General features: G+C 37.9%; 1 protein-coding gene across 30 annotated transcripts in view; it reads left to right on the forward strand.

The window, feature by feature from the left end:
- Positions 1 to 12,500, forward strand: part of ABLIM1 (actin binding LIM protein 1) — a 2,317,257-nt gene that overhangs the window by 1,402,243 nt on the left and 902,514 nt on the right. For all 30 annotated transcript variants that reach the window (XM_044055908.1, XM_044055914.1, XM_044055911.1 and 27 more), the window contains exon 8: positions 3,025 to 3,083. In XM_044055908.1, the coding sequence (XP_043911843.1) occupies positions 3,025 to 3,083 (59 nt within the window). The remainder of the gene's footprint in view (positions 1 to 3,024; positions 3,084 to 12,500) is intronic.

A 12,500-nucleotide genomic window follows, 5' to 3' on the forward strand; every position in this document is an offset into this window, starting at 1 on the left:
TCTGTGCTATGAAGCTGATAGCTTAAATGACCCCTTTTTCTGTGACAGGTAATAAGAAGGCCTCACAATCCTCTCTGAAAACAAAAACACATTCTGAAGTCAGTTTTATATCTTCTGTCTTCTAAGAGTCATCCAGTCCCTATTTCCTCCCTGTCACCCCTCTCTCCTTCTGTCTTTGGTAGTCCTCAAACAGATTCTTGATTGCACACTGAAGTCATAGGCTACACCCCCTCCCCGCAACACACGCATACAGTCTGTTCTTCTGAAGTACATGACCAGTAGATTTCACCTTACTTCATGTTGCAGTCCTGCCATCATTTTAGAAGCCGTCTGTGTATGCTGTCCACCAGTCTGGTGTTGTTTAGTCAGGAAAATATCTGACACTGTGATGGAAGAATGAGTTTACTGTTGGCAAGACTACTGTGAGAATTACATTAAACATGTCTTTAATTTATTGTGAAAAACACCATCATGGAAACCAGTCAGCAGTTTCATCTAAAGGTAATAGCACTCTATACACTAACAATTCCAACCGTTTTATTTCCTGTCACCTTTCAAAAAAGGGCTTTGTAGTAATCGGCCAGGCATTTTTGTGTCTAAAAATATGGGCCCAATTAGAAGCCTGACCAGCCACTGAATGTTCTAAAGAGGAAAACTAAATAATGGTGAATACACTACAAAATGTTAAGTACCTCTGTATAACTCTATATCTCTGGGCCATCATCAGTTACATTTCAGAGAGGCACTGTGTTTTCATTTACAAATTGGGAGGCTTTAAAAATCCCAAGAAACACATTTTTTTAAACATAATGTGGAATCTGAGCTAATATTACTTCTGCAACATTAAAAATGGACTGCATTAAAAGCACATAACACAATTGTTCTGCACATCCCAGAGAACCAAGCTCCACAGCAAAAATCAGCAGTTTGAAGGCATTTCAAAACCTCTCTCATCCTTCTGTTTTTTAAACACTAGTGGGTACAGTACAGGTTACATATTAAAAGACGAGTGGGTACGGTACAGGTTACATATTTCATGACCTGAACAGCAGGTGTCTAAGATATCCAGGACCTCTTTCAATGAAGCTGTGTGTTGTCCACTTTATTTACAGTACTTGAACAGAAAGCAAGACTGGACTAAAATTTGGAACAGTTAGCCCTTTCAAACACAGGAACACACAATTCACCATATGTAACTTCAGAGTTTTGCTTGAAGATATAAACTCTTCTTTACTAACTTTCCCTAAACACAAACACATGCAGTTCAGAAAGAAATTCATAGCAAAAGAGATATGAGAAGAAGACACAACACAAAAGTGTGTGTTTGTCTTTTGGCTTATCCCAGTTAGGTGTCGCCACAGCGGAACTCCGGTCCGCTAATGTTTGGTAGTGCATTTTTATGTGCCGAGTTACCAGTCCTGATGCACAACCTTCAACGAAGGCACGCCCGGTCACGCATGCCTCCAAACAGAAGACGCTCTAGCTGAGAATCAAACGCGACAACGTCTTGCTGTGAGGAGACAACGCTACCGCAGCACCTCTACCGCAGGTACACAACACAAAAGTATTAAACCAAAAAAAAAAAAATAAAGACAAACTGATAAAAAACAAATAAGGCAATGGACAAAGGACACTCCAACAAATTCCAATTCAGTAGTAGGAAGTTTAATTAGGTTAGCACTTCCGTACGGGTCAGTGCCAGTACTTCCTCAGACAAAGAAGCACCATTAAACAGAATCACTTAAATACCTTCCCCCAACAGATAACCACACCTACCAAAAATCAGATGAGTGACTAATAATTAAAAATATAATTACTCATAAAATAATCTATTTGAAAACAATCTGTTAAAAAAACAATTAAAAAACTGGTAGAAGTGTAAAACTAACAGCCAAAAATCTTATACACACCTAAATAATATATAATAAATATGTATGTATTCAAAGGTTTAAAAATAGGAATATCTGATAATTTGATAATAAAAAATAACATCTCATGTAGGCAACAAATGCATATGCTGCTAAATACATTCATAATATATATATATATATATATATATATATATATATATCTGTGTGTGTGTGTGTGTGTGTAAATACATAAATTGATCCTGAAAAAGTAAAAAATGTATGTAAAAATATATATAAAAAAACGGAGAATAAACATATATTCCCAAGTTTCTTATCTAATTAAACTCCTTAGTTTCAAAATGCAAGCTATGGAGCACACATCATTAATGCCTGGATGCCTGAAGGCATCACACCTGAGTTGCCATAAGAGCTCGCACTTTTCCAACCATAATGGAATAGAGCCACCTCTAATGGTCCCATTAACTTGTTCAAATATATTATTTTATGAGCTAATATTTTGCCTCAGATTATTATAAATAATGTATCTTTCAATTATTATTTACAAAACACCTGTAGGTATATTTCTGAGCATAGTGATACCTTGCACAGTGGGCTGTAGTGGTGAGTGCTGGAGTTTCCGGAGTCGGGCCTTATAAGATATCTGGGTAGTCTATTTCTGTCCAGTACCACCCTTCCTGTCTGTTACAACTTTCACATGTCATACTGAAGACAGCTTCACTGGCTCTTCTACTAAAGATTAAAAAGAACTTTTCAGTACTGCAGTCATGTAACTATCACAGGTTTTAAGGTAGTCAATAAAGACTTCTGAATGACTTGTCTTTATCTTTGGACGTTGCATAGGCACCCATTAACTGGTTATTAAGAAATGTAATGGCTGTGGTGTTATGAGGAAGCAGACAAGCTCTGTTTACAAAAGGAGGCTTGTGGGTAAGTCCAGGTGGGGTCCAGTAATGCTAAATTGTTTCATATATTCATCACTTTTAGTCACAAATATCCTAGTTTACATTTTATTCTGGAAATTATGGGTTTCACATTTGCAGGAGTCTTGGCCCACATACTTTTTTGACATTGAGTTAAAAAACTGTTTATGCATCTTTGGCAGAAATCTGTATATCCAGTGGGTGTTTGATTTGTTTTGTTTTCATTTTTACAGGTTCTACGGTTTGGCATCCAGACTGTAAGCTATCCACAAAAACTGAGGAAAAGCAAAGGGTAAGTTTACACTCTAAAGTTAATTAAAATCCTAAACTATGTGAAACTGTGTAGGCTATACAAAAAATAGAGAAGAAAAACCTAAACTATTGCACTACTATATAATTACAGAGCATGCTGGGTAAGAGTAGAAGATATGAATCCTACTGATTAAAGGATATTTAAGGTTTATAATCCACAAAACAACAGACTGAACATATTTTTAAAAAAACTGCATTTCTAAAATTTTTTTATTATTGCTGTAACCTTTAAAAAAAGTTTTATAATGCTAAAATGGAAACAATGTATGTTGTAAGTAGCCTTAACATTAACATTAGTTTGTAGAATGCAATATTATTTTGGAAACACTGTATGTCATAAGTAGCCTTAACAGTAACATTAGTTTGTAGAATGCTATATTATTTTGCATCAGGAATTAATTTATTTGCATTGTTAAACTGTGCATCCTTGAGTTTTTTTCTGCAGTTCTAGTTATTGATTTGCCAGACAAAACTGAGGCATTCATAGATGGGGTAGTGGTGGGGGTGGGGGTGATGGAGGGATTTGTTTTAGGCCATCTAGTCAGTTCATGCTGTAGTCATTAACAAGTATGTATATCTGCAGTATAATGCTGAAATGCAGGTAAGTGTTTCTTTTCATTCATACCTTCAGCTGATGTGCAGTGCATGCCTGAAGCTGTACCAGTCACAGCCACCATACCCGACTGCTGCTCCAAGCCATCCATGTGCTAGTGTAATCACTGCTGGCCATTCATGCAGCTCCAAGTCGTCCATGTGCTAGTGTAATCACTGCTGGCCATTCTTGCAGCTCCAAGCTGTCCATGTGCTACTGTAATCACTGTCGGCCATTCATGCAGCTCCAAGCCATCCATGTGCTACTGTAATCACTGTCGGCCATTCATGCAGCTCCAAGCCGTCCATGTGCTAGTGTAATCACTGCTGGCCATTCATACAGCTCCATGCCATCATCCATGTGCTAGTGTAATCACTGCTGGCCATTCATGCAGCTCCAAGCCATCCATGTGCTAGTGTAATCACTGTCAGCCATTCATGCAACTCCAAGCCGTCCATGTGCTAGTGTAATCACTGCTGGCCATTCATGCAGCTCCAAGCCATCCATATGCTAGTGTAATCACTGCTGGCCATTCCTACAGCTCCAAGCCATCCATGTACTAGTGTAATCACTGCTGGCTATTCATGCTGTTCTTTCATCCTGTATGGCCTAGGCCTTTACTTGAACCTAGATGACCAGGGTCGCAGTCAGTCCTGTTTCCTTTTGAAACACAGAGCTGATTTAGCAAGACCTTGACCCCCTATTCACAAATATATTGCTCTGCAGTCCTAAAGGAACTATCTTGACAGACTGGCTCTGATTTACATCTCACCAGACCTTCTTTAGTAAAACTCTGACTTTGATGACTTTGATATACATGCCACACTGACCCATGAGGCAGCGCATGTACTGCTTTCTGGAAACTGTTTTTTGTCATAACATTGCAGAACTCTGTTTATCTGTAATTGTTTTAATAAGTAAACAAGCTGGTCCATGAGCCATTTTTAAGCAGAACCTGGGCCCCAATGGTAAAACTAATGTATATGCACATATTGACAACTTATAGTGTAACCAATCACTAGCATGTTTTTAGGAGGAAACCAGAGTACCCAGAGACATGCAGACTGAGAACATGCAAACTTGACACATACAGTCCCATTAATCAGGAGTAAATCTCAGACTTTGGAAGAGGGAGGTGGTAGTCTTACTCCAAAAGGTAAGTCAAACCACAGAAACTCAAGCCAGCAAGAGTCGAACACTTCCAATAAAATCACCACACTTTATTCACAAAAATGAAAATGTTAATTGAATAAGTGGGGGTGGGTATTTTAATGGCTGGGTTTGGGTGGGACATTGTTCTGAGGAAGTCTCTGCAGTAGAGAAGAAAGCGCTAAACAACTGTGAATAAAGTGTGGTGATTTTATTGGAAGTGTTCGACTCTTGCTAGCTTGAGTTTTAGGTGGTAGTCTTACCACAGAGACATTATGTCTGTTTTGGCCACATATTTTTAAAGCAGTAATACTCAGGAACAGAATTACCTAAAACAATAGTTTGTAAGACAAACAGTTGCATCGATATCTGTTAAGGCAGAACCATTCTGGATTATATAGTCATGTCTTACACCTCATCATCCTGTCATTGCTGTACTAGAAAATGCTTGGGGATATGTGAGTTAGCTTAGAACATGTAGAAGAAATAAATTACTTGACCGACAACGGAAGTGAGTATATTTTGGTTCGGTTTTTGATTTATTGTATACACAGTACACAGTACAGATCATCCCACTTAAATGTAAGAAATAAAATAAATAAATGCCTGATAATCTAATAAGAAGTAAAATACAGAAATTACTGCAAAGAAAATTCACACTTTTCTTCAAGTTGCAAAACTTATAGGATATTGTAGATGGTGACATTGAAGAACCATGGTATCTTACATGGTAATGATTAAGTGATATGTCATGCTAATGTGCCATATCTGGGGAATCAGCTGTGAATGGCTGACGTTGGCCATTATAGTAGCGTTGATCTAGTCTTGGCACTGAAGTCCAAAGTAAAGGTGAATAGAAGGAGCAAATCCTTTATTTTACTTTTACTTTCTCTTTTTGTAGGCAAAGAGCGCCTTTAAATTTAAGTTCTTAGACACAAATCACTTCCTGTTTCACTGTTCCTGGAAACTAGAAATAGTAGAAGCTGTCAATGAAATGTAAAAATAACACTACAGAGCAGAATAATTTTGTAAGGCATTTGTTCATAAGTTTAAGTCCACCTTTCTGTCTGCCTTCTGTAATGGGTGTCATCTTGTCTCAGTGGGGCTGGAACTGTTTGCATATGAAACTGGCAACCATATCCCTTACCCCTGCAAGTCTTTGTAGCTGGGGTGCAGTATCAAAATTACTGCTATTATTACTACTGCTAATATTACTACTGCTAATACTACTTCTACTATTAATAATGCTACTACTTTTACTGCGATTATGACTTCTACTATTAACATTACCACTACTACTGTTACTGCTTTTACGGCTACTACTATTACTAGTAAAAATAGTAGTGTTACTACTACTACTGTTACTATGCTTATTACTATTTGTACTATTGATATTATTCCTATTGTTACTGCTATTCTTACTATTAATATTAGTGTTATTAAAATTACTACTACTGTTACTGTTATTATTATTCTTAATAGTACTACTGTTAATACTACTACTGTTACTTCTATTATTACTATTACTATTAATAATATTACTACTGTTACTGCTATTATTACTTCTACTGTTACTACTGTTATTAACATTACTATTGCTGCTGTTAGTAATTATAATATTAACATTGAAGGTGATTAAAAAAAACATCAAAGGTGATTGACATGACTTTGTGCACAAAAAGATCCAGAATAAGGTAGTGTGCTAGCTGTCCCACATTTATCCCTCTTTTCTTTGCACTGAATTACTGAACACTGTTGTTATTTTAAGAATAAGTGTCCACATCCAGTTATTACATATGCTTTATTGAACATTTGCATGCAACTGGATTATCAGAGTATGGTATGGCTTGCATTTTGTGGTACATTCTGGGAATCTGCAGCATTTCCTGCACAGTGCATCTCAGGAGGGCCACATACTGGCTGAGTATGTGGTGTTGTGCTCATTCCCATTCATCAGTAATGAACTTCATTCTGCAGAGAACAGCGGAAGGGCCACACAGATGCTACAATGACATCAAGCGAGCAGCAGAAGGAAGGGCCACACAGATATTAGGGTGACATCAGTTGAGCAGCAGAAGGGCCACACATATACTAGGATGACATCAGGTGAGCAGCTGCAGTGTCACACAGATACTAGGATGACAGGTGAGCAGCAGAAGGGCCACAAAGATACTAGGATGACAACAGGTGAGCAGCAGAAAGTCCACAGAGATACTAGGATGACAGGTGAGCAGCAGAAGGGCTGCACATATATTAGGATGACATCAGGTGAGCAACAGAAGGGCCACAGAGATAATATGATGACATCAGGTGAGCAGCAGGAGGGTCACACAAATACTAGCATGACATCAGGTGAGCAGCAGGAGGGTCACACAAATACTAGCATGACATCAGGTGAACAGCAGAAGGGCCACAGAGATCCTAGGATGACATCAGGTGAGCAGCAGAAAGGCTACACAGATACTAGGGTGACATCAGGTGAACAGCAGAAGGGCCACAGAGATACTAGGATGACATCAGGTGAGCAGCAGAAGGGCCACACAGATGCTAGCATGACATCAGGTGAGCAGCAGAAGGACCCCTCAGATACTAGGATGACATCGTGTGAGCAACAGAAGGGCCACACAGATACTAGGATGACATCAGGTGAGCAGCAGTAGGGTCACAGAGATATTGGGATGACATCACACCCACACAGATACTAGGATGACAACAGGTGAACAGCAGAAGGGCCTTACAGATACTAGGATGATATCAAGTGAGCAGCAGAAGGGCCATACAGATACTAGGATGACATCAGGTGAGCAGCATAAGAGCCACACAGATACTAGGATGACATCATATGAGCAGCAGAAGGGCCACACAGATACTAGGATGACACCATTATGGCTTAAGTGTAATATTCATGGTGGTTAGTGGTTACCACCACCCCCTGATCTCCATACTAGTTTTAATGCTAGTAAATGAACATGGCCTTTTGGCGGTGTTCACTGCTGTGATTTGGTGGGGCCAGCCATGCTGATCTACAAAGCTGAGCAATTTCTTAAATCACCTGGTGCATTGATGCCTTTTTTGGTGGCAGTTCTAGGAGAAAGAGAGAGAGAGAGAGAAAGCACATGGCTAATTAACATATGCCTCTCCCCCAGACTGCCTCATTAGCATACAATGCGTCCTCAGAGTCAGACCTACACAGTGCTGCGCATTTTCATGTTAGAGCACCGATCCACGTGGTTAGGGCTGCCTCTGTCTTTGAACGCAAAACGGTTACTGCAACATATACACAAGGCATACAATTCTCGGTAACCTTTATGAAATCCCCCGTAAACTGCATAACTTAATCCTAGTTAATTTGTAGGTTTTGTCAACAATATACACATACGGCGAAAATTAAAACAGTAAATAATGGTAATAGCACTGGGGGTATGTTACTTTTTGCTTGGACATTGGTCCATAGGCCTTTATTACTTAACATATAATATCAGAAACATTTAAAAAACATATTATTTATTGAGGATGTGAACTAAATGTAAAGCTTGACTTGGAGCATATATTTTATTTATAACAAGCTACAAAGAGTACTGAACAAAACTGAAGAATACCATGAAATATTATGGACAGCTAATTTAAAGTTAAAACATGTAATTCCATTTAATGTGTCAATAACTTTCCAAATTCCAGAATCATAATTCAAGGAATGGATTTTTAAATAATAGCAAAAAATTGAAAGACTGCTATAATCCCTAGCACTGACCATTTCCTGAATGTAATTACTAACAAAGTATTAAGGGAGATAAATACTTACATGGTAAGAACTTGCCTTAATCAACCCAAATTAAAATTTTGGCATAAACTACGCATGACATCAGAAATGTATTCCAACCGATATTATTATGATTAATAATAATTTGTTTTAATTTTAAACTGTTAGAAAAGGTATCATTAAAGTTAAGTATGTCATTCACCCTTTCCTGTTGTCTTTTCTCCATGGTTTTCTACTCTTTTATTTACTATTTTAAAATGTTGAAATAATACAAATCACTTCCTCAATTTTTTTTTTTTTTTTTGCAAAGATCATTAGAACTATGTAAAACAATATAGATTTATATGTTTAGGTGATATCGTATGCTGATAATAAACCATGTTCAAATACAAAGTTGCTTATATTTGTACTTTATACCAGATGAATAACATTTATAGTGATGTCATCAGACCTGAGACTATTTCTGGATGCTTTGGATTCAAGTCAACTAATCAACAGTTGGCGGTGATTTTGGTCAGATATCTGAGGTGGTAGCTGACCAGATCCAGAAAAAAGCCTTAGTGTTAGGGGGCAGTCTCTGGATTTGGGTGATAGACAATGACAGAGCAGGAAGTCAGCAGCTGTGGCAGTCAACAGAAGAAATTCCAGAGTGTGGCAAGTTTCACAAGGCCATGGACCAGAGTGTGGCAAATTTCACAAGGCCATGGACCAGAGTGTGGCAAGTTTCATAAGGCCATGGAGAGTATCAAATGACCTCATAGAGGTTCTAGCAAAATAGCCAGTGAATCTGGAGGGGAACTGGGGCATTTCACATGTTTCTGTTAATATATAGAGAGAAACACTGACTTGGAATATTGTTGGAGGTAGACGTAACACCACCTTCATACCATGGAGATGATTTTGTCTGAATAGACAGTACCAGAAGCACCTGGTGGGCTTGGATCATTCTCAGTAAATAAGATCACTGCGATAATTAAATGGTACCACTGAGGTATAACTATGAGTGCAGATGAGATCTAGACAGGAATTCTGAATGAGATGGAAACTGTTGGAATGTTTGATCAGTGTAGCTTTTGAGTGGCAGGGAGAGTGTCTCTGGATTAGCAAATTTGTGTGACAGGCCACACTTTCAAAAAGGGGAACTGGGGAGCATGTTCCAGTTAATGAGTGATCAAGTGCCTCAGCCTCGTTGGTGTGCCAGAAAGTACAGTTTGTCAGATAGTCATGGCTCTAATTCAAGAAGAGCAGTGCAAATTTCATCCTGGTTCTAAAACAATGGGGGTCATTGCAGATTCCATCTTGGTTGTATGACAGTAGGGGAGCAATGCAGATTCTGTCCTGGTTGTAGGACAATAAGGGGTGATGCAGATTCCATTCTGGTTGTAGAACAATGGGAAGGGAACAATGCAGACTCCATCCCAGATGTAGAACTGTGGGAGGACAATGCAGATTCTATCCTGGTTGTAGAACAATAGGGTACAATGCAGATGCCATCCTGGTTGTAGAATGATGGGGGCAATGCAGATTCCATCCTGGTTATGGAGCAATGGGGGGCAATGCAGATTTCATCCTGGTTATGGAGCAATGGGGGGCAATGCAGATTTCATCCTGGCCATAGATTAATCCATTCTTAGCACTGCACATAGATTGAATGGCTTGTGTGTTTGTAAGTACCATCTACATGCATTTTGTTGCTTTGGAGGAGGTATATGGCTGTATGCCCCAGAGTGACTTCCTAAGGCTTTAAAGGGACCTAGAGCTGCTGGCAAACATTTCTCAACTCCTGTAACTGCTTTAGATAGTACATTATTTATGTGGCTCAGTTCCTGTAACTGCTTTAGATAGTACATTATTTATGTGGCTCACTTCCTGTAACTGCTTTAGATAGTACATTATATATGTGGCTCACTTCCTGCAACTGCTTTAGATAGTACATTATTTATGTGACTCAGTTCCTGTAACTGCTTTAGATAATACATTATTTATGTGACTCAGCTCCTGTAACTGCTTTAGATAGTACATTATTTATGTGACTCACTTCCTGTAACTGCTTTAGATAGTACATTATTTATGTGACTCACTTCCTGTAACTGCTTTAGATAGTACATTATTTATGTGACTCACTTCCTGTAACTGCTTTAGCTAGTACATTATTTATGTGACTCACTTCCTGTAACTGCTTTAGATAGTACATTATTTATGTGACTCACTTCCTGTAACTGCTTTAGATAGTACATTATTTATGTGACTCAGTTCCTGTAACTGCTTTAGATAGTACATTATTTATTTGACACAGTTCCTGTAACTGCTTTAGATAGTACATTATTTATGTGACTCAGCTCCTGTAACTGCTTTAGATAGTACATTATTTATGTGACTCACTTCCTGTAACTGCTTTAGATAGTACATTATTTATGTGACTCACTTCCTGTAACTGCTTTAGATAGTACATTATTTATGTGACTCACTTCCTGTAACTGCTTTAGATAGTACATTATTTATGTGACTCACTTCCTGTAACTGCTTTAGATAGTACATTATGTGACTCACTTCCTGTAACTGCTTTAGATAGTACATTATTTATTTGATTCAGTTCCTGTAACTGCTTTAGATAGTACATTATTTATGTGACTCAGCTCCTGTAACTGCTTTAGATAGTACATTATTTATGTGACTCACTTCCTGTAACTGCTTTAGATAGTACATTATTTATGTGACTCACTTCCTGTAACTGCTTTAGATAGTACATTATTTATGTGACTCACTTCCTGTAACTGCTTTAGCTAGTACATTATTTATGTGACTCACTTCCTGTAACTGCTTTAGATAGTACATTATTTATGTGACTCACTTCCTGTAACTGCTTTAGATAGTACATTATTTATGTGACTCAGTTCCTGTAACTGCTTTAGATAGTACATTATTTATTTGACTCAGTTCCTGTAACTGCTTTAGATAGTACATTATTTATGTGACTCAGCTCCTGTAACTGCTTTAGATAGTACATTATTTATGTGACTCACTTCCTGTAACTGCTTTAGATAGTACATTATTTATGTGACTCACTTCCTGTAACTGCTTTAGATAGTACATTATTTATGTGACTCACTTCCTGTAACTGCTTTAGATAGTACATTATTTATGTGACTCACTTCTTGTAACTGCTTTAGATAGTACATTATGTGACTCACTTCCTGTAACTGCTTTAGATAGTACATTATTTATGTGACTCACTTCCTGTAACTGCTTTAGATAGTACATTATTTATGTGACTCACTTCCTGTAACTGCTTTAGATAGTACATTATGTGGCTTAGTTCCTGTAACTGATTTTGATAGTACATTATTTATGTGACTCACTTCCTGTCACTGCTTTAGATAGTACATTATTTATGTGACTCACGTCCTGTAACTGATTTAGATAGTACATTATTTGATGACATGACGGTTTACTTTTCTTTTTTTTTTTTGCTAATTAACCTTGACTGTACCCGCTGTGGACATTTTCCATGGATTCTGATGCCTCAATTCCAATAGTCCAGCAACAACATTATTATCCAAATAATAATGATGATTCACATTTGTGGGGTGATGTTTTCCAGCCACCCTCCCCTGAGTATATCTTTGTAGCTTGATGGAAGACTTCTGTAGGCAGACTACCTATCAACATTACAACATTTCTGATATATTATCATAGGCAGCATGCAGTTGATGCCACTCGGTTTTTAGAGCTATGCAACCCTTTTTTTCCTTAACTGGAGACATTGTTACTGTCTTTATTTTCACTCAAATTAAACAAACATATATGTGTAAAAAGATAGATTCAGAAATCAGATAAGAACTGCTTGGCGAACCTAATCTGTCAGTTTCCCTAACTTCTAGATAAGCAAGCTACTT

This window comes from Protopterus annectens, chromosome 14.part0 (assembly GCF_019279795.1).
Source record: "Protopterus annectens isolate FY-2018-M chromosome 14.part0, PAN1.0, whole genome shotgun sequence".
In the NCBI taxonomy this organism is placed as follows: Eukaryota; Metazoa; Chordata; order Ceratodontiformes; family Protopteridae; genus Protopterus; species Protopterus annectens.